Here is a 27,965-nt window from a genome sequence, read left to right as displayed (position 1 = left end):
CTCACCTGTGTTCTCTGCTTCTCCCGGAGCCTCACCTCCCTCTCGATGAGTTTCTGTCGTATGTTGGTCTCCTCCTGCAGCCTCCTCTCCAGCTCCTCTCTCCTCCTTCTTTCCTCTTCCAAAGCCTGACGTCGCTGCTCCATCTCTCGCTCCTGCATATACACAGAGTGAGTATCTAACAAACACAGACCCCTGCAGATAAGAGATAGAAGTTGTATGAAAATATTTTGTCGTTGTTCAGGAAATTACCTAAAATTTAAATTAAATTATTAGCTAACAAAATATTAACTAACACCATAAATGAACTTAAAATTTTATACAAATTATAATACACATTTACTGTATGTTAGCTGAGTTTAAGATAGTAAAAATATAAATACCTGTCATAACTTTTGCACAGGCTGCATTTTACAATGTTTTTTCCTCATTGTTTTTTTTTTTTAATTAATTTTAATTCAAGTGAACATAAAAATGAATTGTATAGTCTAAACAGTAACAAAACAGAGGTTCTGCTTCTGAGTCCAAAATATATCACCAAAATAAATGATCAGATTTTATTTTAGATTCCGCTGACATTCCAGTTATACCTGGTTCTGCAGCCTCATATTTGACCCGGATTTATCATTCGATCAACACATAGACAGTATCACTAGGACAGATTTTTCACATCTTTGCAATATTGCTAAGATTAGAAATGCCTTATCCCTGCAGGACGCAGAAACATTAGTACATGCCTTTTTTACTTCAAGCCTTGACTATTGTAATGCACTACTGTCAGGATGCGCCAGCAGAAAACCAACAGTAAACTTCAACTAGTTCAAAATGCTGCAGCCAGTGTCTTCATTAAACTAGAAAATTTGAACATATCAGCCCAGTTCTATTATCACTTCATTGGCTGCCTGTAAAATTCTGTATTGATTACAAAATTCTGTTATTAAAAGGCCTCAGCTGGGGGAAGAACTTTTTCTTATAAAGTCCCCCAACTCTGGAATGATCTTCCAAAAACTGTCCAGGACTCAGACACAGTCGCAATCTTCAAATCTAGGCTAAACACTCATTTGTTTAGTTTAGCTTTTGGGAGTTAATCCTCCCCCATAGATAAAGGCAGCAGATCCAGGGGGTCCATGGACACAGGGAATTATAGTAAACTGAGATGCTGGTGTCGTCCCCCCGCTTCACACGGAGCGGAGGGATGCCAATGTTTCAGGATGCTCCCAGGTGTGTCCTTCTGTTTCTTTTTTTTTTTTAGTTAAAGCAGTCATAGTCAGATCTGCTGGAGTCATTAGCCACACTCTGGAAATGTTCTCATTCTCTACCTTTCATTCACACAAACAGATCAAAACTAATTTCATCCCTCTACCTTTTTCAGAGTAAATGACCGCCCACCTGTCTGGCATTTTCTGGAACCATGGGTATTAATAGTTAATAGTTTTTTTTTACCCCTCTAGTCAATGCTTGCCATTGAGCATGGTGACCTCAGAATTGTGTATGACAGAATGTCCAATTCTATTGGTTCCAATTCTGATGCAAAGGGGGAAAAACCTACTTACTGACACCAAAGATATTTGTAAACATGAAAAAGTGTAAAGTGTTTACAAACATTAGAGTGTATATAATGTGTTGGAGGACAGACAAAATGTTGGCAGGAGTGTATTACCCTGTGCTCCAGCAGCCGATTCTTCTCTGCCTGTGCTTCCCTCAAAAGGCGTTCCATCTCCTCGATCTTAGCCATGTTAGTTGTGCTGGCACTGTTGTAAAACCACAAACAGATATACAGGTAAATGTATTTGAGCTGCCACCCATTTGGTCAGAATCTGTAGGTGCAGGTCTACATTAGTTCCTTATTTTAAAATGAAAATTTGTTTCTTGTTGGTGAGTTTCTTCAAATTCTCCATTCCCTCATAAATGGTCTGGTGCTTTCACAAACTAGAATTAGCCACTCGCTTGATTTTTTTGCTTTATAATTCCAGCCGAGATCTGAGTTACAAGTGAGCAAGCTTACACCTCCCGCCACGAGGTAGCCCAGTGAGCATTCAGTTCATGTGGTCATCTTGCTGTGCAAGTATCTTTGTCGTATTGCCTGTTTTTGTAGTATTGTACATTAAGTGTTTAGTGGGTAAGTTAAGTTAAGCGACAGAGCACGAAATGAAAAACTCCCCCAACCTCGTCCACCTCCTTTGTCTGGTCTTCAAGGTAATGTATGAATGTACGCATATTGAGAATTATTAATTATTAACTACTTATTAATTATGGCAAAGCCCAGAACAGAAAAGTCAAAACGAAAAACATGACTAAAACTACAGTTTCCATGCCTTGCTATTATAATCTAGGCTCTCACAATGAATGAGCTCAATTCATTGTGAGAGCCTAGATTATAATAGCAAGGCATGGAAACTGTAGTTTTAGTCATGTTTTTCGTTTTGACTTTTCTGTTCTGGGCTTTGCCATAATTAATAAGTAGACGTATTCCTTTAGGATGTTTGCATGTGTTTTTCTCCATTTAACCTCATCTTTGCTCTCACATGATTGTGGGTCCAGCTCTGTGATTGGATATACTTAAACAAAGAGGCAGGATAATTCTGGAGTGGCTGCAATCTACGTAAAAAACGGACAGGGTTTTATTTCACAGTTCATGGATTGGTATGCCCAAAATTAATTTTTTAATAACATGTCCCCTGAACCACAACTGAAGCAATGTATGGTGGTGTTTCCCTATTTTCATTGTTTTTTATTTTGCATGAAACCTTTGTATGAAATCAATAAAATACTTGACATTACTCATTACTGCATATAACATAATTGCTTTGAGGATGTATAGTTGAAGGACACAGAAGGACAAATGAAGAGCATTCATTCATTTTCGATAACTGCTTAATCCTGTTCAAGGTCCCAGTACGTCCAGGGTCCACCTGGAAATACTGGCCGCAAGGCAGGAAGACACACTGGAAGGGGTACCAGTCCATCACAGGGCATCAAAGCAAGACCAACTGAAGTTTCCTTTTTGTGAGCCAGAGAGGAATTAACTAATTTAAAAACAATCATTTGTAAAACAATCATATTTACCTTACATGAATGATATTAAACATATTCTATATTCTATGTTTAAGTCTGTTTATAATCATAGGGTTATACTAGCAGCACTGGTAGTGCTCTTCATGCTCTTATTACACATAGACGCTCAATAAATCGTCTGGCCTGCCTGGAATGCCATTAAAATTTCAGGGAAAAAACAGGATATTTGTATATTTATGTCACTCCAAGCTAGATGGAGACTCATGTGAAAGTATCTCCTTTAAATGGAATCATAATGGTCCCCTAACCAAAAAAAAACACATGAGTCAGCCTCTAAGAATTTCAGATACTCTCTCTGAATAAGGACTATACACACACCTATGTGCCAACACAAGAACAACAATACCATGGCCTAATAAAAGCAGCATTCTAATGAAGTGATACAAATGTAGCCTCACTTTACACCTCACACACCTGCTTACAGCTCACATTTTCCACTCTTTCTCTGGCTGCAAATCTGGTTATAAAGATCCAGGGTGTAACAGAGCCTCCTGTGCACACTATCGCCATGTGTAACATTTCCTGTACACAGGATGCATTGAACATGGAAACTCTCTGGCTGTACACTGCATTTGTGAATGGGCAACTCCAGAAAATATTCTGACTTGATTCCCCAGACATTCTTTCAGAGTTCATGTGTGAAAATGGCTTAAAATTAGACTGGGGCACACATGCAACATTCTGCGTTCATACTTTTTGATGATAAATTTATCATGTGTATATTGGGTGTTGTATGGATGGGCTTGGCCAATCAGATGTTAGAAAAGAAACAATTGTGTTATGACTTTATGATTTTATTACCTATAATTAATACAAATCATTCAGAAAACAGATCCTCACCTAGAGATATTGTCAGGAGAGCAGGCTGAGATACTGGTTTCCAAGCTGTCTGAACTCTCCACACTTATGGTATCAAAATTAGCTTCATTTTCCAAAAAGTGGAACGGGTCCAGGAAAACGTTTGTCTCAGAAACAGTCCTATTGGTCATGTCACTTAGTCTCTGCCTCTCATCATTCAAATACAGCTGACCAGCTGAGAGACACAGAGTAAGATGAGGAGAAAAGAAAGTAAGGGCATGAAAAACAAAAATATGTGTGTGCCTCTGAATGAAGAAGGAAGCTTGTCTCACCCTTCAGCAGGCGGCGAGTGTCCAGGTCTCTGGTGGTCAGGGGCAGACTGTGAGGGAGAACACTACCACAGCTCGAGCTCTGAGACAGAAGCAGATGGGGCTTTGGGATGAAGAAAGAGAAGATGTAGGCACAAGGAGATTTATACAGGTAGAAGACTGTGAGTGAAACAACACTAAGTATTTGTGGCCACCATTCTAACCTCCAAAATGGCATCTTTAGATGAGAAGGAAAAATAAAATATAATATTAACCTTAATGCACATATATATATTCATTCATTCATTTTCTGTAACCTCTTATCCAATTCAGGGTCGCGTTGGGTCCAGAGCCTACCTGGAATCATTGGGCGCAAGGCAGGAATACACCCTGGAGGGGGCGCTAGTCCTTAAAATGGCAACACAGACACACACACACACATTCACTCACACACTCACACCTACGGACACTTTTGAGTCGCCAATCCACCTGCAATGTGTGTTTTTGGACTGTGGGAGGAAACCGGAGCACCCTGAGGAAACCCACACGGACTCGGGGAGAACACACCAACTCCTCACAGACAGTCACCCAGAGCGGGAATCGAACCCACAACCTCCAGGCCCCTGGAGCTGTGTGATTGCGACACTACCTGCTCCTGAATATATATTTCTATATAATATGTTTTATGTTCATGTGATCTTGGGATATGGGATAATATGAGATTTTTACTATTAGACAAAACACTGAAGGAAATATTTAGTTATTAACAATAAATAAATTCAGGCTTTTCATCTCACCTTTGAGGACAGACTACGACCCAGCGTAGAACTACTGAATGTTCCTGAACTCCTCTCCCTCTTACGAGCAACACTGCTATTACTCTGCAGAGTCTTGCCCTCCTTACTGCTGTTGCTACGTCTTTTCTCCTCCATAATTCGGAAATGCTGTAAAAATGTAATTTCCAATGAGAATGTGTTCTTTTCTGGTTTACTATAAATCAGTGCAATTTATTGAAATCTTACCGTTGCTGTATACACATTCTCCATATACACTGTCAATGATCGTTTGCATTAATTCCTGGTTTTATGAAGAGGTAAAGTTGCTGAAGGATATTTTATTTCTTCAGAGAATACCAAACCATTTCTAGGACCTAATATATGTCTGTAATCACTGCTTCATGTTATATACGCTCCAGTCAACCAATGACAGTTTATTTCCTCAGTGTGTGGACTAAAGTGTGAAGGTCACTCTGTACATAATTTTAGTTGACAGATACTGGGGCATCAGCTGAGACTTTTGCGGGAACTGGGCCTAACAGTGCATGCATCAGCAACTCTATTTAAAATGTTCCTCCCCGTAAACGTTTGGGGTTACTTTCTACACTGTGGTACATGTCCTACTGTAATTTTGTGTGCATGTGTGTCCCTGTTAGGTTAGTTCACACACACATAGATATGTTACATTTACTTGTTGGTGTATAATGTGTGCTAGTGAAAACAATGCCCTCTTGCAATACTATTTTCCCCTCTTGTTCCCTAAGGACTAATAAAGGTCACCCTTGGGCATTATGGCTGTCACCCGCATCTTCTTCTGAGGCAGACACATATCATTATCTGTGAATACGAGCTGTAATCTAACCAGATTTCACTCCGTTCTTAGAACTGGAAAACGTGTAGCAGCTATGTGTCTCTATAAAATTACAAAATACAATTTATGAAATAAATCCCAAACATACAGAATCTTTTTAGAAGCTTCAAATGTACGACAGAGTTTAAGGGCAGGGCATTAACAATATAATAATAATAATAATAATAATAATTCACAGCATTAAAAAATATAATAATAATAATATTCTATGAATAAAGTCAGAACAATTCTGAGAATAATTTCTGAGAAAAAAAATTATTTTGAGAAACACTGTTAGTATTATTATCTATTATAATTTGTTTGTGCCATAGAGTGAGTTGTGAAAGAAGCAGTCAAGTGAAGTGAACAGAATTTTATGATCATTCTAATTGTATCCTGTGAAACTACATGCCCTTTTCTGAATGGGTTCATGCAGAATGTGCAGCAAAATATTCTTATTCTATCTTATTTTTTATTATTTTATTTTTACTTATTTCTAGGAATTTTACATGCTTTAATCATAGATTTTTTTCTGACATTATTCTCAGAATTTTGACATTATTCTCAGTTTTTTTAGTGCCATGAACCCTATAACTCTCTATTGTATAAATGTTTCTTTAAATGTAATCTTTAAAAATATAAAATTATTCAGGTGAATTTACTGGTAATATTATTAGAAATCTCATGTAATTATGTGGCTGTGTGGGTTTTTATTTTAAGATTTCAATTTTTTAGATTGTAAATTTTATATTTTATCTGGTTGTACTTTGCTCTTACCTCCTTCATAGACACAAGGTTAAGTGAGAAAGACTGACTACCAGTCAGTTCTGCATATTTCCTTTCCAGATTGGACAAGTTCTCTCGCTCCTGTGAATGAGTAATTAACTGTGTGTAAATAACCAGACATACACAAAGACCAGCATACACACCCCCACACACACACACACAGACACAAACACACACATACACAAATAAATCTGTATACACAAACAGCTCACCCTTTGCAGCATGAGGTTCAGATTGCTCTTCTCCTTCAGGAAGTTCTCTTTCTCCCGCTGAGCCTGCTGTGTTATCTGAGTGGACTGTTTCTTCAGGGTCTGCAGCCTCTCCTTTAAGAGAATTGTATTTGTTGTTAAAGAGAAAAATATTCTCACAAAGCCTCAGTCTGTTTCTCTGATATATTTACATCGTTGTTTGTTTCCTTTGAATGAAATTTAATTCCTTGATGGATTCAAAAAATCTATAGTACATAGAAATAAACCTTTCAACTTTACCCCTTCCCCCTCTCTCTCAAACGCAGACACAGAAACACACACACACACACACACACACACACACACACACACACACACACACATACAAGTAATAGGCCAGGTTTCCATCCAGCTGTTGAATCAAAAGTACTATGTGAATAACTGGATTAATGACCCTCTATGACACATTTACAGAATCACTGCAGAAATACACAGGAATATAACAGAGATTGCTGTTTTACTTTAATTTTATAGATTTATTTCACATTATAAGGGTTGGAAAACAAAATTCAATGACAAATACAGAGAATAAAGATCAGCTGAAATCACCTTACATCCATTTACAATTAATTGATTTTTTTTCTGATAATCTAAGTGTAGAATAATTGATTTTGTTTGTAGTAACATTGGGTGGCATGGTGGCGCAGCAGGTAATGTCGCAGTCACACTGCTCCGGGCGACTGTCTGTGAGGAGTTTTGTGTGTTCTCCCCATGTCTGTGTGGGTTTCCTCTGGGTGCACTGGTTTTCTCCCATGTTCCAAAACCACAAGTTGCTAGGCAGATTGGCTATGCAAAAGTGTCTGTAGGTGTGAATGTGTGTGTGTGTGTGTGTGTGTGTGTCGCCATATGAAGGACTGGCGCCCCCTCCAGGTTGTGTCCCTGCCTTGCGCTCAAAGATTCCCAGTAAGCTCCGGACCCTCTGCAACCCTGAGCGGGATAAGTGGTTACAGACAACGAATGAATAAATGAATGAATGAACAAATGAATGAATGAATGAATGAATGAGTGTAGTAACATTATTCATTTCATTTTAGTCGTAAAATATGTTTTCACTTGATGGATCATGTGTGCAAGTTTTGACTTCACTCACTCACAGGTAAAAAGGCTCCACAAAAGCTCTACAACCAATAATATTCTGTGCTTTGTTTAACTGGGTACCAGTGTCCAGTAATTATTCATTTTTCAGAAGGCAAAAAAGTATATAAAATATGTGGATGACATTACAATCAAGCTTCAGATCGGGCTACTCATATTTTAACTGTCACACACTGTTCTCTCTCAATAAAATTTTCCACAGCCCACTTGACTTCAAATTTTACCAACATATAAGGGAATATTTTCAAACAATAAACCCATCAAATCCTTAAACATATCAATCTCAAGATGGATAGCATATCTTAAGCATGTCTAATTAAGACTTCACAGCTTCTAGAGTGAGGCAAGTGTGTGAAGACTTAGCCATAGAATAATCTAAACAGTTTCTAATATTTAACAACCACCAGAGGCGCACCCCATAACCAGCACAGTACCTGCACTGTATAGCATTCATTCAAATAAATGTGGATAATCAGCATTAAATAGAGATTATTTTATCCCTGCACAGTGACAGCTGACCACTGTACATTTGTACTATCACTTTTTAAAAATATGGCTTTAAACCACATACATACAGTATATTTGATATCCAGTGTTAGAATATCATGCTGCTTTGTCTTGTCTAGTTAGATTAATATGAAGTTTCCTGTGTGTTTTTGTCTGGTGTATTATATTTATTATCTGGTTTATTTATAATCTGCACTTGTTTTACACTGTCATTTCTTTGGCACTTTATGTAGTTTTTGTGTGTGGTGTTGCACCATGGGCCTAAAGAATGACAGTTTGTTCCATTCATTCTTTCACCCATTCATTCATTGTCTGTAACTGCTTATCCAGTTCAGGGTCACAGTGGGTCTGGAGCTTACCCAGAATCATTGGGCACAAGGCAAGAATATTCCCTGGAGATCCTTCACAGGGTGACACACACACACACACACACACACACACACACACACACACACACACACACACACACACACATACATTCACTTTGTTCCAGTATTTACACAAAAAAATACTGAAAATGTTAATAAAATAAAATTGATTACATTTAATACTGTTAGTATAATGCTAATTTAAACCATTACTTTTTAACATTATTTGCCTCTCTAGCCAAATAAATAAGCAAATATTAGCCTCTTGTCTTTTGGACTGTATGTGTGTGTTACTGGGGAGACTGGGTACCTTGCGAACAACAATGTTCCGCTGATACTCCGCAATCTGTCTGAGAAGTTGCTGAACCTGTGACTCTTTCTCCTCATCTTGACGACTCTCTCTCTCCAGCTGCTGAAACTCCAGATCCTCATAACGCTTTGCCTCTGCCTCCAACTTCTCAGTGTCCTGAGACCCCCCCCCCACATACACACAAAAATACACACACAGTATGACTCCACAATTTGATGTGTGTATATGTGTGTGTGTGTTACATGACTAAATAATGAATGAATAAAATAATAATTAACTATATAAATATAATATAACTATAAATGCTCCAAAATGTGTTGTTCTGTGTTTTGAATAAATCACACATCGTGTCCTTATATATATATTTCCTAACTATGTATGCATGATAAGAATTAGCAAGAACTTAGAAATAATCTATTTTGTCATTGTGTGTAATTTTATTATATAAATAATGTGTGCCAGCTCACACTAGCTATTTTTCTATGTATGTGTTCATGGGCCTATGCCTTATATCCCTTTAGACTGTAAAGTCCAAGTTTAAAATAACACAAGGTAAGGTTTGGTTTGTTTGCTCCTGGGCTCCTCTACAATTGCAAAGTGTCATTTTTTTACAGCACTGTCCTAAAATCAAGGGGGAGGGTGGATGAACTGGGGTGGTTTTCTACTCTCCTCCCAAATTTACATTGTTTAGTTTCTGTAGTGCTAAGCCCAGAGCTGCAACAGAAGCTTTATTCTCCCTATTACAAATCAGTGAAACATCACAATGATTTTGAAGCTTTCATTTTAAATAAAAAATTACTATCTAGTCTTCGTTTAAAGTGGAGTTCTTATTAACAAAGATGTCATCCTTGTTGCATGTTGCTTTAAAAACTTTTTATATAAATAATCTGGCCAAATTTGCTGATATAAATCCTGATTAGTAAATTTCAAATACACATTATGTCCAAATGTTTGTAGACACTCCTTGCAGACAGTGAAATTTTATATTTTGAAGCAGCTTAGGAATTCTGTCCCCATTGAAAAAGTCACAGCTAGGGCTGTGGAGCAGTGGAACTGCATTCTTTGGCATGAAAAAATTACCTACCATACAACACCACTGAGATGAGTTGGAATGGTATGTGCGATCAAAAATTAATCGTCCAACATCAGTCCTATCACAAATGTTTATAGGGAATATGTAAGTTCAGTGTGTGTGAGACACAATAGGATCAAAAAGGGTTCCTTCTCATTCAGCTACACAGGACAAACAACACATGGAAAAATCTGTTGACACACACAGAGAAGGGCAAATCTTTCTTAGAAGAGCAGCCTACCAAAGAGAGGAGACTTCAGAGAGGAGGGCAGGAAAGTCTGTTGAGGAGCCAGAAACTTGGAGTGACACGAAGGCTAGTTAAGGAGGCAAGTTAAGGAAGCCTAAACACGGGAAACAGTGAAGAGATAGAAGGAGAAGTGCAGGGTGCAGTAGGAGAGAGTGATAATGGCCTGCAGACTACTGCAGGTTGCTGACTGACCCTGAAGAGCTGACTCTGGAGCTGTTCCTTCATTGCTTCCGGACATGAGTCCAGCTGGCTCTTCTGCTCTAAGATCAGCTCTGCTAACTTCTCTACTTTAACCCTCTCAGCCTCCAACAGGGCTTTGTCCTATAGAGCATCGGTGGCCCATGCCCAACACACATACACACACACACACACACATACGCACACGCACACACACGTACACATACAGGCCACACAAGACAGACACACACAAAAAAGGAAGAGGGAAAGAGAAAAAAGGCAAGACTGGATTAGAGCAATGGAAAAGGAAAAATAGGTGTGCTGAGAGGGTAATGTTAGGATTAACACATACAAGAAACACTCATGATCACTAAAATATTTGTGGTCATGGGTGTATATGTAAATTGCAGTGCAAATATTGGCAGGCCCAAAATTCATAAAACAGTAAGTTTTAAATTGGAATTAAGCAGTAACTGCAGTGCGTATTAATCAGTCCTCTGATTTCATTATATGTTGAAACCTTGTAGATCATTTTACATAACAAAGATTAGAATAATGGTGTTTCACTGGCTCCGGTTTCCTCCCACAGTCCAAAAACACACGTTGCAGGTGGATTGGCGACTCGAAAGTGTCCGTGAATGTGTGTGTGTCTGTGTTGCCCTGTGAAGGACTGGCGTCCCCTCCAGGGTGTATTCCCGCCTTGCGCCCAATGATTCCAGGTAGGCTCTGGACCCCCCGCGACCCTAAATTGGATAAGCGGTTACAGATAATGGATGGATGGATGTTTCACTGTTGATGTCTTCCAACAGTTGGTGAGTTAAAGACACTTAATCAAATTTTTAATGTGATACAGAATATTCTAAATTTAATTTAAAACTGGACTCTGACCGGAACAAATCATAAGTCTGATGAACTTGTTCTAAAGCCAATTGGTGGTGTTTATTGTGTGGGAATGGTCCTGGTGAAAATGATCATCTGATCATTCGAATTCAGACAAAGATTTTCAACAGTAGGAGGGGGGCTTACAAAATAAGTAAGCTTTATGCTTCCACTGTGTCAAGGTTCTGTGTTATCAACCACAGATAGATTTACCTGAGTCTTGTCAATGTTCGTAGCTTTCTCCATTTTGCCCATTTTCTCATTGAGCTGCTCCAGGGTCTCCTTATCTGTCTGCAGCAGAGCTAACTCTGCATCCTGTTCCCCCTCCAACAAAGCCTTCTCTACTTCCATCTACAGAGAGAGAGAGAGAGAGAGAGAGAGAGAGAGAGAGAGAGAGAGAGAGAGAGAGAGAGAGAGAGTCTGAGATGTATTATGTCTTAGTATGCAATAATGTAAATGCCTCCAGGCATGTAATATTGAACACAATAAATTACCTGCACCTATGACATATACATTGAACTTATTAGGCAAATTATCCTTGTATCTTCACACATGGACCATCTACACTTTGAATCCAAATGTGATCATAAAGACTGAATGAAACTAATTTAAGGTATGTTTCATGAGCCTAAGGTCATTATGCTCAGTGCTAAGCATAGGCTAGAAGAGTATAAAAACCCCAAGTGGATTTGTGTTCTCTGAAAACGACTATCATGAACCGAGTTGGAAAAATATAACCAGTATTGTCTTAACTGTAAACCTATGGGATTTCAGTTCAACATTCTAGGTGTGTCTAATAAAGTGAGAAGTAAATATTTAAAAACTAACTCTCTGAGACACATACCTCTCTGACAGACTCATCCATCTGTGTGTCTAAGTCCTTGATCTTCTTCTCCAACTCTTCAATGTTGTTCACAACTTGAATTCTTTCCTCCTCTATACGAGTAACTTCCTGCTTCATACGCCTGTCCTCCACTACCTGGACACATTAATATCATTGCACAAGGTGGTTAATTCTTTAAATACTATTTAAATTAAACAATAAAAGTCATGTAAATGGCTATATCCAATTTCGTTCCCATGTAGAAACTGAGAGCACATATGGGGTAATCCAGAACTAATTATGTCACTAATGCTTTTGTGGCTGAATACAATTAAATTATCACAGTAATAAAGGTCTACAGAAAAGTTTTTTCAGAAGTTCAGATATTCTTACTGCAGGAAACAGAGACAAACTTCCCTATAAACTATAAACACCCTTTATTTTAGAAGAACCTTTAGTTCACTAGGGGATAATAATCTTTTTCACCATGTATTTCATAGCCTGCTGTAAATTCAACAGAAGTACTAATACACTTAATAATAATAATAATAATAATAATAATAATAATAATTTGCTAGTACGGACCACGTAGAGGCTGAAACGGGGAGGTGAACTCAGAAGTATTTGGGGAGGAGTTAAGGGTGGCTTATGAATGTGTATGAAGCCAGACCGCCCCCCTCTCCCCCCCGTTGGATAAATGAATATGACAAAAATGTGGAGATGGGGTGGAGGTGGGAGCAAGTTTTAAAACAGGAGGCTCGGTGGGTTTGATAATGGCTGAACACAGCTCCAAATATGGGGATCAGCAGGAATGACCCAGTGCGGAGGAGCAAGCTGACATAGTGAAGCAGTCGAGTTGAGATCCGTCTAATGAAACTAAATGAAGCGAGTTTGTCCAACGCGGAAATGACATGAATTTGCGGGGTATATATAGGGCTGAGAGGAGGAGTTTGAGTGTGGTCCTACTCCCAAAATTATGTTATTACATAACTTTAATTATTATTATTATTAATATTATTGTAGTTCACCGCGATCCTGAAATGGAGAAGCGGAAAAGAAAATGAATTAATTAATTATTATAGTTATAATATGCAGCCCTGTATTTACGTTAAGAAAATTGGAATGAGGACAATTCAACCTGGTCAGATTTGATCCCAAATTATCCACTTCGGTACGTATGACATATGTGTTTAGAAAATGAGACAAATTTATTAGAAAGGAAAGAGAAGTAACTTTATGACTGCATTTCTAAACACTTGCGTCCTTTATCTACGCTTTATTAACATCCCAGCACATTCTAATACATTGGTGATGGATGACACTCCTAAGAGTAAGACTTAAGTTTTATAGCACTTTGCTCTTCATAATCTCTTCACTGGCCATACACGAGGCCACATAGTTTCCAGTGACAGTTAGAAGGAAAATGAATGAGACTAACAGATGGAGAGATTACAGTGGAGCTTCTGTCTCACACACTGATATTAGCATCCATTTCAAATTCCAATGACATGTACTATAAATATCTACCAAAACACAAAAAAGCAGGCAATATTGGCCAAATATACAACATTTTCATTGTTAGAAAGCTTACTGATATACAGAAAAGACAAAGGATTTATAAAATAACTCATATACATCATATACTATTTGGAAAGCCCTAGACAATATAGGTAGTGGGCAGTAACAAAGTAAATGTAATTTGTTACTGTACTTAAGTACTTACTTCATGTAGCTGTACTTAGGTATTTCCATTCTGGGCCACTTTACTTTTACTCCACTATATTTCAAAGTCAAATATCTTACTTTTCACTCCACTACATTATAAAAACCTGCCGTTACTTTCTGGTTTATATGTGAATAAAGCCATAATGTGTCTGAACATATCTCCCTGCTCTACACAGCTCTCCACATAACCCACAGCGGCTCCATTGCTAAGAGACGTAGCCACCGTGCTAAAACAATATTTTTTATCAACTGTTGTGTGAATCGGAGACTTTAAGTAATCACGTTCAGGTCTTAGAACCGTTATCAATTAACAAAATGATTTATACCATTTAGTATTGGGTTGTTTTTGAGTCATCAGTAATTAATATTAATTCATATACACAATTTACATATTTGTAGATGTTACAAATCACTCACAGAGGGTGAGAGTCAGCTGGAGATTTACTAGCAATACGTAAACCGAGGTCAAAACCAGAAGAAACATTCCAAACCCAAAAATCAGCTCAAAGAGATAAACAAGTCCAAAAGACAAAAACAAATATCAGACAAGAAGACAGGTGTCTCAGAATTGTAGAAATCACTCAAACTATACTCTGCAAATATGTAGACAAAACAGAGAGTTTAAAGAAACCCTTAAAATTACAGCTTCAAAATCATTGTGATGCTTCACTGACCTATAATAGGGAGAACCGAGCCATCGTCTTTGCGACTCTGGGCTCAGCACTGCAGAAACTGAACTATGTGCTCTTTTGGAAGAGGGGAGGAAACCACCACTTTCTTTCCCCTCCCTGACAATTTCAGTACATGAGTTACATTTCTGGAGAGGTGCATGTAAAGCCACGCTGCCTACGGCATAGGTTAACACAGAAGCTTAAATTGGGCTTAATAGTCAGAAGACAGCGACCTTCTGTGTGTCTAATAGTTGACATAACATAATTCATTGTATTTAATCTTTGAACATTTCTGCTGTGTTCATCCATGTCAGAGTAAAAGACACTATGGTCCTTTCACCTATAATGGGTTAAGCATAAGTCTTGTTACAAAAATCATCAGAGGACATTAGAGCCATAAAACGTCATGGTACTTTTACTTTCAATACTTAAGTAAATTTGAAGGTAAATACTTTTGTGACGATCTACAACGAGGACTTCTACTTTTATAGGAGTAATATTTTACCTTGAGTATCTGCACTTTTACTCAAGTACATGGTTTTTGTACTTTGTCCACCACTGGATATTATTAAGTGAGCACCAGATACTAATTGTTTCTGGTGCTTATGTAATAATATTTGGTTTTAGTTCATAATAACCTGTGTTCACTCAACAGTATTTGGTGCTCATTTAAATATGTATGTGTGAAATATTTTGACACTGTGTTGAGTTGCTATACAGCAATAGGGAGTGAAAAAGGAGAGGAAAAAACCCACTGCTGTGAAAACAGTTCATACTTTTCATAAAACCAGCCATGATTTGATTAAACAAACAGCAATGCTGCATTTTCGTTGATATAACTAGGACACACAAGTTACACACAGCATGAAAAAGTGGCCAAAATCACTTTTTTTTAAAAAAAGAGGCCAAATTTTTTTTCATATGTGACACAGATAAATTTTTATGTGGCTGTTCAAACAGCAACGCACATACTCATTCATTATCTGTAACCGCTTATCCAATTCAGGGGCACGGTGGGTCCAGAGCCTACCTGGAATCATTGGGCGCAAGGTGGGAATACACCCTGGAGGAGGCGCCAGTCCTTAACAGGGCAACACAGACACACACATTCACTCACTCACACCTACGGACACTTTTGAGTCACCAATCCACCTACCAACGTGTGTTTTTGTACTGTGGGAGGAAACCGGAGCACCCGGAGGAAACCCACGCGGACACTGGGAGAACACACCAACTCCTCACAGACAGTTACCCGGAGCGGGAATTGAACCCACAATTGGCCCCTGGAGCTGTGTGACTGCGACACTACCTGCTGCGCCACCGTGCTGCCCAACGCATGTACTAAATTTGGCAATTTCATTTTCAGATGCACTTGTAGAACAGTCCCTAAAAGAATATGTGAGAAACAGTGCCACTTGTGGTGCAATTTCTAACCATGAGGGTGAATGAGACAGTTCCAAGCCAGTTTTGAGGTGCGTTGCAGCTACATAAACATTTCTGGAATTAAAATAAAAACAACGATTAATTCATTCATTGTCTGTAAGCGCTTATCCAGTTCAGGGTTGCAGTGGGTCCGGAGCCTACCCAGAATCATTGGTCACAAGGTGGGAACAGACCCTGGAGGGGGCACAAGTCCTTTGCAAAGCAACACACACTCACATATTCACACCTGCGAACACTTTTTGAGTCGCCAATCCACCTACCAATGTGTGTTTTGGGACCGTGGGAGGAACCCTATGTGGACACGGGGAGAACACACCAAACTGTTCACAGACAGTCACCCGGAGCGGAACTTGAACCCAAAATCTCCAGAGATTGGTTATATGTTCTTTGAAGTTTTACAAGTAAATGTAATGGGAACAAACTCCTTTAAATTTCTTGTAAATAAAACTGACTCCACTTCAGTAATAGTAAGAGAAACGCAGATGTCTTTGTATTTCTCCTCTTTCAGCCTCTTCTGGATTTTTTCCATCTTGTCTGCACCACTGCCAAATTTCTCTCTCTGTCACAGTTTCTCTCTTAAAGCAAGAGAGAAACTCACTCACAAACACATTCTCACTCACACACATACAAAGAGGAAGATAATTTTTTAAAATTAATAAATAAATAAATATACATGATATATAAATAAATATGATCATATAAATATAAGTTTATGATTGTGTCATTATTATGATTGTTATTTTATTTATTAATTTTATTTTAAATGCTTTGGCAACACTGTAACATAAATGGTCATGCCAATAAAGTTTCCTTCAGCTGAATTGAACTGAAATGAATTGAACTGCAAGGAGAGAAAGAGAGAGAGAGAGAGAGAGAGAGAGAGAGCAGTTCCATAGGGAATTTTGTCATTTCCTGCATTCCTCTCCCTCTTTTTGAACCATCGAACAGTTTCAAAGGTTTCCAATGGAAAATGACCTACAAAACACCTGCAATCTAACTTAAGCTTGGTTCTTGCAGGCATATTATGTAAGCAAAAAATAAAACTCTGGAGGCTACTAGTGTGGAGAAAACATACCAACGCTTTGTGGATTTGAGTGTGGTGCGTCGTTCGTGAAAAACAAAATTTTTCCGGGATATGATGCAATATTACGCGACATTTCAATTTGGACGGGAATAACATAACCTGGGGTCATTTTTACTGTAGGTAAAAGGCTCAGGAATCTTTCCTGAAACGGATTGCGCACTCCGGAAAAATGACTGAAATGGCCTGTTCGGTCGGGATTAATACTACTGATATACTCTGATAATAATTACTTTACCCCCACACCAACAGGTAAAACTAATGCCGTCTGAATAGGGCTTTTGTTCACTTCAGAAAATGCAATCCACTGTTGTCAGTTTGGACAAATGTCTGTTTTTATCAGTTTATTATCTACAGCAATATTGTAAGATAATGTGACAAAACAATATCAGGCAAATCTATTATTCCTTCAATATACCTGTATATGCATATTGACTTATATATTAAGAATTCAACACAATGGGGAAAATGCTATAAAACGTAAAAAAAATAGCTTATTCAAAAGTTTTTTTTTTCATCATTTTTTTTCAAATATTTTTTACATTTTTTTAAACTAATCAAATTAATAGGATCTAGTATATTTGGAATGTGCAATAAATAACCATACACCAATGAACCATAACATTATGACCACCTCCTTGTTTCTACACACACTGTCCATTCTCTCAGCTCCACTGACCAAACAGGTGTATTTTGTAGTTCTACAATTATAGGCTTAGAAACAATTAGGTGGTCATAATGTTATATAAATATATACTGTTTGGGTTGGATCAGGATATCCCTAAACTATTAATGACAAATCTATAAATCTAACAATAATGTCTTTTTTGTTTCACTGCTTTTGATGTCACAAATACTCAAAGTGCTAGCTATGTAACAAGTGAATTACTCCTTTATAATATAGGAGAAACCACACAAGCCACATTAAATCATAATGAAACCAAATTATTCCTGGTTGGCAGTCTCCCAGACTGAACACACATCATAAAAGCATAGAAGGTCATTCATTCATTCGTTCATTCATTCATCCATCCATTATCTGTAACCCTTATCCAGTTCAGGGTTGCGGTGGGTCCAGAGCCTATCTGGAATCATTGGGCACAAGGCGGGAATACACCCTGGAGCGGGCGCCAGTCCTTCAAAGGGCACATGGAAGGTCACAGTTTTTTAAAAGTAAAAAATGCATGCACAATAATTTATTTTTTCCTGTATTCTGCTGACCTTGCTGTGTAGGTGTGGGGATGAAGAGTTTGTGGAGCTGAGCACACTGCTGGTGGGTGATTGAGTTCTAGTCTCTGTGTGGCCACTCTGTCTGCGCTGTCTCTGTGGATGGAGCTCTCTTCTGACCTTCACCACATTGTTTTCTTGGGCTACACTGAGCAAGTCTGAAAATACAGACTCATCATCAGACACCTGAAGTTTCTCCAGTTCTCTGTTAATCTTCTGCAAGTCAGAAACAGCTGCCACTCCTGAGCCATTCTCCACACAGCCCAGATCAGAGCATAAGCTCAGGATTGTCTCCAAACGTTGTCGTTCCTGGAGGTACATGAAAAAAAGAGAACAGGAGTAAGACAGAACACAGCTAGAGTGAAAACTGTAGTTATTTGTCTTAACATTTACTAAATTCATCTTATATTATTCCATAAGCATTCACAACTTTAATAGTTTTACTTTACATTGTAAATATTCTTGTAACATTTACAGTAATTTGCTGGCAGCTTAGCTGGAGTGCAACAGACACTGGGGCTGTGGGTGCAAACCCCACCTTGGGTCACCATCTGTATGGAATTTTATGTGTTCTGCCTGTGTGTGTATGAGTTTCTTTACATAGTCCAAAAACACACACTGCTAGGTGGATTGACTATTCAAAATGTCTATAGGTGTGAGACTATGATAGATGACCTAAATCCCTGTCATTTATATAACATTTTAGGCACATATTTGAGGTTTAAAGATCTTAAATTACAACCCACATTTAAATAATTATTTATAATACGTGATTTTGAAGTAAAAAAATCTGGAAGCATTAAAACATTTTTTTTTTCGGCTAAAAAAAGACACATTGTGTTATTATATTATAATTATAAAGATTAAATCACAAAGCTAAACTTAGTACTTGACATATGATTTTATATAAAAAACCTGCAAAGCAAAAAACTTTCACATTATAAAAATTGCTTAAAAGCTATTTATGTGGCGGTAATGTCACTGTCACACAGCTCCAGATTCCTGGGTCCTGGTTTCGAGCCCCAGCTCAGGTGACTGTCTGGAATTCAGTTGTGTGTTCTCCGAGTGGGTTTCCTCCAGGTGCTCTGATTTCCACCCACAGTCCAAAAACACACTGGTCGGTCTACTGGCTTTCAAAAGTGTCTACAGGTGTGAGTGAATATGTGTGTGATGCCCTGTGATACATTGGTAGGTGTGTTGGCTAATCAAAAGTGTCCATATGTGTGAGTGTGTAAAGATCTTTGATGAACTGACACCCCGTACAAGGTGTATTCCTTCCTTGATCCCAGTGATTCCGAATAGGCTCTGGGCCCACCGCAACCCTGAACTAGACAAGTTCTGATAACTGATTAACAAATGAATAAATGAATGAATATGGACAATAGGCATATGGGATGATTTTGAAAGATTTGGGACCAACAACACCACTCCAACTTATCCTAAAGGTACTGAATGGAGGTTCCAGCTATGCCCTGGCAGATTTATACCCATCTAACCCTTACTTGGCATTGGCAAGTAATTGTGCACTTCTCAAGAGTGTTCACAAACTGTTGCACAAACAGTTAAATGTCTGTGCCTGCAATAATGCAATGAGCTAAATTCACTACTGTGTGTAGTTTTGATGTGGTGTCTAGATGTTTTGGAAATACAGCATGTTCCCAGTTCCAGTAAAAAAATACCATTCTGTATCTACTGTTTCTTCAAAAAAGACCATCTGCCAAATGCCATAAATGTAAATGTAATGTTAAAACAAAGTTACTGGCAAGATAAGCACTATGTAAACTAATTTCATGGCATTAAAGACTTTAATCAGTACTGTATATCTGAAGCCACCATATATTTAAACTGGCAAAATCCCTTACTCAAACACAGCTATTGTACAAAACTACAGCCCTGCAGTCATTTCAGCAGCATGTGACATACTGGGCTTCAGCATGCCCATGTTATCATATGATGCCACAGAAACAATTCATTCATTGTCTGTAACCACTTATTCAGTTGAGGGCCGCGGTGGATCTGGAGCCTACCCAGAATCACTGGGGGCAAGGCAGGAACACACCCTGGAGGGGGCGTCAATCTTTCACACAGAAATAATATTAAATAAAAAAATTAACTCCATAAAAAGATGAATAAAGCTAGTGAGACCACATATGAAAGCTACAAATGTACATTTTTTAATAGTTCAAATAAATTTTCATTCAAATCTTTCTACAAAGAGCAGAGTGAGAGTTAAAGAACTGAACAATATGTTAAACATGGTGAGAATTTGTCAATACAACCCCCCCCCCCCCAACATAGGCTCCAGAACCAGTGGCATAAACTCAGTCAAAGCCCTGTAGGCCCTTTCGTGTTTCATTACAGTCTCAGAGGAAGCCGAATGGGCCTAGAAGAACCAAATTGCTTTTTCCACATTGAGGCCCATTTAGGGGGAGGGATAGCATTTCAGCATATATGTCCCACACACCAAAGGTTAAAACCACCTTGTTTATAGTATATCTGGTTACATATCTTATACAGATATGTGGTACACAGACAGAAAAGGGAGAAAAATATACTGAAACAAACTTAAATAAATAATATACAAAAATAAAACTTGTAAACAAATGATTAGTTTAATGGTGTAAACTATATATATATTGTTTATATATATATATATATATATATATATATATATATATATATATATATATATATAAACAACACAAAAATTATATATATATATATATATATATATATATATATATATATATATATATTGTTTTTATTTTTACTGTAAGGGTGGTAAAGACCACTCACCAGTCTCTCCACTTCCTGTTCTCGTAGCCTCTCATCTCTTTGTCTTTGATGGTAATCTCTGAGTTCCTCCTTGCTATTAAGGGAGCTAATGCTGCCCCTCCTTGGCCCCAGGCCAGGGCCCACTCCTCCTTTACCAAAGGAAAGCCTCCTCTCCCCCAGACCAAGGTCCAAACATGAAGCCAAACCCAGTGAGGTCAAACTGGCCCTGCGGGGGCTGCTGTTTATGCTAGCCATCACTGTGACATCTGGCGGTCTCTCCAGAGAGGGCAGACTGCGACGGGGCCTGGAGGACCGACGCGGGGGCAGAGACAGTGTGGGTGCATCCCCTCTTTGGGAGAAAAGACATTTTAGTTTAGGACAGAAGTTTAACATTATTTTTAGCAGATGAGCCATTTCAGAAAGACACACCAACCAATATAGAATTAGCTTTGTAGGCATATAAAGCCCAGTACCAGAGCCAATAATAGAAAGACACAGAATCTGCAAGACAGTTACATATTGAGTAAAACACACAACATTTAAGCGAAATTTGTTTTTTTTTTTTAAATACAACACTATATATATTTATATGATTTTTGAATGGGAAATGTACTGAGTGTGGTAGTTTTTGTAATTTACATTGTACAGGTATTGAACTGGACTCTACCATTAAGCAAATAATTATGTAGGTTTTGTGCTCTCAATTTTGATTGGTGGCTGAGGGAATCTGTTCACCAGTATAGACTACAAGGTTGTGAGGTGGCTTATGTCTTTAAGCAGGAATAGGATTAGAAAATTTGTCCTGTGCAGTGCTCTACTTTAGTGTGACTATAATTAATATGGGCTAGTTACAAGACATTTGTAAAGAGAAATTGTATTCTGATGATGTAAGCAAATTATCTACTATTGTCATCATATCTTCATCTGTATATTTTGATTATGTACTCTAGACCTATAAAATACTCATGAACCCAACTCATCGAGGCAGAGTTTCTTACTGACATGTGTGTGAGACAAAGATGTATATCCCAGTCAGTAAAACTTTGATATATATTGGAGTGAATTTAACATTCAGACCTATAGAGTCTGGGCAGTGAGCCACTGTGTCCTCCTCCCAGTCCGTTCAGTGAGCCTGTGGAATATTTCCTTTGTCTAGGGGATGGTTCCAATGCTAGGTCACTGTCCCGGGTATGTAGCCTCCTGCCCAGTCTGGGGCTAGATGGCATGCTGGCTGCTCCACTGGGGCCACGTCTAACACCATCAGGTGCATAAGAAGTGGAACCGTACCACATTGAGTGAAGAGAGCCAGCAAAGTGGGGGCGACGGCCATCAGATGAGTGGCTGGGCAAAAGGCTGTCCTGTGACTGGTGACGTGTGCGTGCCTGAACATGAACTGGGGTCATGGGTCGTTCTGATTGGTGAGGTGAGGAGGGCATGCTGAGGCTGCTGGAGGAGATTCTGACTGAGACGGGTGGACGCTCATGAAGCAGAGACACTGTTGAGGTGGGGCTGGGCGGTGGAGACAAGGTGAGGTAGGCACGGTCTGCACTAGCCCGTAGTAAACTGGCCTCCAGGGCTGACTTCCTGCGTTGCAAGCTGTCCATCAACTCCTGGAGCTCCGCTTTTGAACGTGTTCCACGAATGCTGGTTCCACCCAATGAACCAACATTGGTGTATAGTTTTGTGCAATCTGATAACATAACATAACATGACATATGTGTAAGATTAGTGTTTTTATTACTTTATTAATTAATACAGAACACATTATATATTATATATTTCCTTTGTTACAGTGGGAATTTGAGTGCATTCAGTCATAGGAACATATATAAGATAAGGTAATTATGTTCAGTGATTATTTCAGAATGCCACTCAAACTCATCCAAAAGATACTGGGTGGAGTCACCCCAGTGATTGCAGATCCACAGCCAATTTTGGGAGGATTTATACTCTTGTATCCCACATTTAGGATGGCTGACTATGAAGATCAGAATCCCTGTTCTGTTGATTCTGAGCCCAAAACAAACATGAATGACGTGGAACAATAAAACTTCTTCTAAAAATGGGAGAACACAAGCAGCGCGAAAGGAATCTGAATGCTTTTGAGGAGGGGGCGGGGTCAGAAATCCTAGAGTGCAGATTGCAATGTGTGGGACCTGCAGTCTCTCAGAGAGAACACACACACTTGCCTTAACATACACACTTATCCTCACACACACACACACACAATCAGACAGACACAAAGAATACAGATATTTCATGCAACTTTACATGCAAATTACTGATTAATAATTTAAATTCTTATTTCTAAGGATATACTGCATATGCAAATGTCCACATACCAATATATTTTACATCTGTAACTATTTCTTATATCAAAAGACAGAGAGGAACAGAGAGAGAGTATGTCCTTACCTGTGCTGCTATAAGCCAGTGATCGTCCAGGATTTTTCTGAGGCAGCATGCTCAGTACTCGATTGGCTTCTTCTGGACAGTTGAAGCAAAAAAAGCAGGATTTACACAGACTCAATATTCACCCTGCAGAAAGTCAAACAAATATACATGCAAACACAATACAGGTGAGACCTACCCAAAATAGCACCCATGTTCCATATGCAAGAGGTAAAAAAAACAGAATAACGAGAAATAATCATATTTCTTTACACAGTAACAAGCTACAAATGACTGAATAATATAAAATTACATAAGTGACTTTCAAGCAGTTGCCCAATGGCATGAAACACAATAGGCACAAAGCCCAATATTCCTTTAATTCTTCTTCCACACTCCTCTAGCTATGGGGAAAGCAAGGAAAACAGAGAGATTTTAATGTCAATAATGAGTGGAAACCCAGACGCAGGAAAGGACAAGATCAGATTTCAGCATCCGTCTTTATTCTGCAAAAGATGAAGACCGTTGAAGCATTCAGCAGAGCATTCAAAGCCATTACTCTTCTTTTGGTCTTAGACACATCCTATCACTTTCTGAATTAAAGAAATGTTATCTACTTTTTGATATTCAAGTATATATAAATGTATGAAAATATACTTATATCATGTGAATGTATACAGTTTACTATAAGGAAAATTAAAAGAATAAAACAAACAGACTAATGTATGAATAGGCTTACTTTAAGTTTTAGCCAAAATTCCTGAGCTACAATGTTGAATGTACACCATAAGATAATACTTAAGCTACATGCCAAGTGCTAAATATAAAGCTTAATTTTTAATTGTATAATGAACTAACATTAGAGCTACAAATTCAATTTGCAGCGTTAATGCACTGAATCCAGAGGGCTGCAATCCTCAACTAAACCTAGAATTAAACTTAGCACAAAAAGCAAGGAAATTTGTGTTTGGTAGATTATTTCTTTGTTGTAACAATGTTTCTTGGCAATAAAATTTATACAGTTGGAAAGGCTATTAGTTTCCCTTTCAAAAGGTGCCACAATTGAATGTGGCAAATTTTTAATGGGTGCAACCCACATACTCAGCTCTACTGCTCATCCCACAAATACATGTTCCTTACAAATGTGGCACCATTTAAAAGGGAAATTAACAGCCTTTCCAACGGTATAAGATGTATTGCTTTATTGTTGAAACATTGTTACAACAAAGAAATAATCTACCAAACATAAATGTCCTTAGTTTTTGTGCTAAGTTTGTAATGTTAAAGGAACAACTCTAATGAGCTTACTCTATGACTACAACACGAGATATTCAACTCTAATGAGATAACCCTTCAGATAACATTAAACATACAACAGCAATTACTTAATGTTCCATAAAGAGGTTCAATAATGAACCATTTTGTATCGAAATATTTCATATTTTTATCTTCGTGAAGGAATATACGAAATACGCAAATATTTCAATTAAAAATGTACCCATGCACAGTTGCAGAGACTAAATATTTGCGTCCATCAAGAATGGACATATCACTTTTGAACTGTTATCAATCAGTTATTACTAATCTACCACTACATGTAAACACATTTTGTTTACATCACACAGCTGATGATGAAAACTCTGCCTTCAATATTTTAAAGAAAGGTTGTAAATCAGCTCATTTTACAAATTTACCTAGTACAAATGATACCACACACATAGAATCATAAAAAACCAAACCATATACACACCACACTAATATACCACACACAGAGAGAGAGAGAGAGAGAGAGAGAGAGAGAGAGTCTGTGGCTGGTTGGTAGGAGACTTAACAGGAAGTGAGGGATCATTTTACGCCATCAGCGACACAATCCTTCACCATGAGTTCACCATCTCCCACCACCATAGAAAGTTTTGGCTTTCCCCTACAGTAGACATGAAAAGGGGCGATAATAATCTACCACTACCCTCAAAAGCCCAGAAAGGTAGGGGTACCCCAAAAACCTAGGGAATAGCCAGGGGATAAAATGCAGAGAGGTGGGTACTTTGTTTTTGTCCTTGAAAAGAAAATGTATGATGGTTGCCAATTGGATGCTGAGATTTTATATTCAACAATGCCATGTGTCTAACAGAGCTCAAGTGCATATTTAACATTTGTACCTTCCAGTATCACCATGACAAATGATAGTAGAAACTCTGAAATGTAGCAAGTAGGCACACACAGTTGTAATAGCAATACTGGTCTGTACAAGTCTGTGTTGGATATCAGCAATGAAAATGTGGCTGACCACAGTGGCTGACCCTTATAAATTTCATAATATATCAGGTCAGTTTTTAAAATATCAATATATCACATGACATTTTGGCATTATTCTATATAGACCAAGAACCTGAAATCACAGGTGGAACTCATCTTCCTTGGGTTCAGAGTGACGTAGATATGTAGTTTACAAAATTAAACAAAATTACAAAAGTAAACGTTTTATGTCTTGGGATATACAAAGTAAATGTCATTGAGATTATTACATGTAATGGGACAGTTCTGATTATGCCATAAGATCAGTAGATTGAAAATAATTAACATTATTCAAAACTTGGCAGCTAATTAACAGCCATATAAAGATATAGAAGCAACAAAAACTCTGCTGGTATACTTCAAATGGGTAATCCTTAAAGTTGGATTTCTCACTTTACCAGATATCTTCAGCCCAAATATTACATTTTGGGCTTAATTTAGCTGGCTTACTCTGAAATCCTGTGGAATACTCCAGGACTTCAGGACATTGAGAAATATTGGTTTAAGTAAACACTCACACTGTGTAATGATTTGTAGTTCTTGTCAAACAGTCAGCACAAGGGCTTTCTGGAGTGATAACATGGGTTGAAAGTTGAACTCAAAGACTCTGAACACAAACATTCATCAACACAGATTTTCTTTTATCATCTAGATTTATAATGAATACATTCAAACAGATGGGAAGTACTGATATTTACTCACCCCAGTAAACAAGGAACGTCCCTGGACGTTCAAAATAGGTCTAAAAGTAGTCTGTCCGTCAAGGACATATTTTAAACGTCAATGGACGTCCAAAATCCATCTTAATAAGTTAGTTAAGTGGTGACCAATCGATAACGTGAGTGGACGTCCAAAATGAGTTTTATACAAGTAATTTATTTCGGGACCAATTAATAACGTCAATGGACGTCCAAAATACGTCTAATTGTCGTTCAACTTTCATTTTCAACCTTAAGTGAACGTTGAATAGACGGCAGTCATTACGTTATTTCAACGTTGAATCAACGGCTAAATGTTGACTGGGACAATTTTGATTGATTTTTACTTTAATCAGTCTCTGCTGACAATACTTCTCAATCATCACCTATTTTAAAGGAATCTATTCATTTTATCAATTAACATTAAGTAGTCATTTTCTATTTGGTTTAAAGTTCATTCTTATCTGCTGGTAAGAGCAACAGGACCATGATTAGCAAATAATTTCTTTACTAGATATATATTGTATATATTTGGATTTGGGTGATTACCATAGATTTGATATGAAAAAATCATCACTTTCTAAAAATTACTATATATATATATTCTACATCAAAATACAAAAAATAAGCGATGCTAGAGTAATGGACGCTTCGTAATAAAAGTAGGGCAATGTCTACTGCTAATCGCTTCGTAATGAGTGGATTAAAGTACCGTTAACTGTCAGCACGACGTTAAAAGCCAACTGAATACTGCTGTGATTTTCAGCTCGATATATAAGAGATAGCTAAATCGAAATCTGCGTTTTCTATCTTAACTACACAGTTATTTTTGGTGTTAAAGTTTAAGCTCCCAGTTAGCAAAACTCCGCTGATACATAACGTTACACTGCTCATAAACATTAGTCTCTGTTTCTCTGAGGAAAGAATCGGCCATACTGCTCCTCACTAACAAACTTGGAGTGAAGCTATAACTGTTTTAAAGTCAAACGCACCCACCTTCCTTTCTTTTGTCCCATTCAAGCTGCCCAGCACAGATGATGGACAGTCTAGTCCAGTCTCTATGAGTGCTGCTGGTTTAGCATGACAAAGGAGGAGGAGGAGGTAATAGTTACTGCAGAGCCTTACGGCTCAGTCTACACTCATTCACTCCTCCCCCCTTTAGGGGCTGGACTGGTGGGCTGCAAGTGCTGTTTTGGGGTGGCCAATAAAACTCAGTACCCGGAACCCTTAAGTCAACCCCAAAAACTCATCAGAGAGTGTTAAGCTAATCAGAGTGAACATCCCCCTCCTCTGAACAAATACTGGAAATTCCCATTCACGGATGCAAGTTTCAGTCCAACACT

The 27,965-nt window shown here is 38.1% G+C and overlaps 1 protein-coding gene and 1 long non-coding RNA gene across 8 annotated transcripts in view; one reads left to right on the top strand and one right to left on the bottom strand.

Moving 5' to 3' along the window:
* phldb2a (pleckstrin homology-like domain, family B, member 2a) overlaps window positions 1-27,718 on the bottom strand; it is a 37,593-nt gene extending 9,875 nt beyond the window's left edge. Inside the window, exons 1-16 of one of the 6 annotated variants that reach the window (XM_066650368.1) lie at window positions 27,619-27,718; window positions 23,654-23,776; window positions 22,316-22,928; window positions 21,260-21,587; window positions 18,458-18,772; window positions 12,338-12,472; window positions 11,707-11,844; window positions 10,630-10,758; window positions 9,119-9,274; window positions 6,803-6,913; window positions 6,582-6,671; window positions 4,976-5,122; window positions 4,203-4,302; window positions 3,913-4,105; window positions 1,658-1,751; window positions 6-152 (exon numbers count right to left, since the gene is read on the bottom strand). In XM_066650368.1, coding sequence (XP_066506465.1) covers window positions 6-152; window positions 1,658-1,751; window positions 3,913-4,105; window positions 4,203-4,302; window positions 4,976-5,122; window positions 6,582-6,671; window positions 6,803-6,913; window positions 9,119-9,274; window positions 10,630-10,758; window positions 11,707-11,844; window positions 12,338-12,472; window positions 18,458-18,772; window positions 21,260-21,587; window positions 22,316-22,928; window positions 23,654-23,702 — 2,745 coding nt within the window. In that variant the 5' untranslated portion in view covers window positions 23,703-23,776; window positions 27,619-27,718. The remainder of the gene's footprint in view (window positions 1-5; window positions 153-1,657; window positions 1,752-3,912; window positions 4,106-4,202; window positions 4,303-4,975; window positions 5,123-6,581; window positions 6,672-6,802; window positions 6,914-9,118; window positions 9,275-10,629; window positions 10,759-11,706; window positions 11,845-12,337; window positions 12,473-18,457; window positions 18,773-21,259; window positions 21,588-22,315; window positions 22,929-23,653; window positions 23,777-27,618) is intronic. The other 5 variants (XM_066650372.1, XM_066650371.1, XM_066650370.1 and 2 more) reach the window with 5 other exon arrangements.
* Window positions 21-4,969, top strand: LOC136674373 (uncharacterized). 2 transcript variants are annotated; one of them, XR_010796045.1, is made up of 3 exons: window positions 21-167; window positions 4,210-4,350; window positions 4,512-4,969. It is a non-coding gene; the product is annotated as an uncharacterized lncRNA (long non-coding RNA). The 2 variants fall into 2 exon arrangements; XR_010796044.1 differs by having other exon boundaries at window positions 4,210-4,360.
* Window positions 27,719-27,965: the final 247 nt, after the last annotated feature.

Source organism: Hoplias malabaricus, chromosome 18 (genome assembly GCF_029633855.1).
Source record: "Hoplias malabaricus isolate fHopMal1 chromosome 18, fHopMal1.hap1, whole genome shotgun sequence".
In the NCBI taxonomy this organism is placed as follows: domain Eukaryota; kingdom Metazoa; phylum Chordata; class Actinopteri; order Characiformes; family Erythrinidae; genus Hoplias; species Hoplias malabaricus.
Note: the sequence above shows the minus strand (reverse complement) of the source record. Positions and strands in the feature narration are given on the sequence as shown.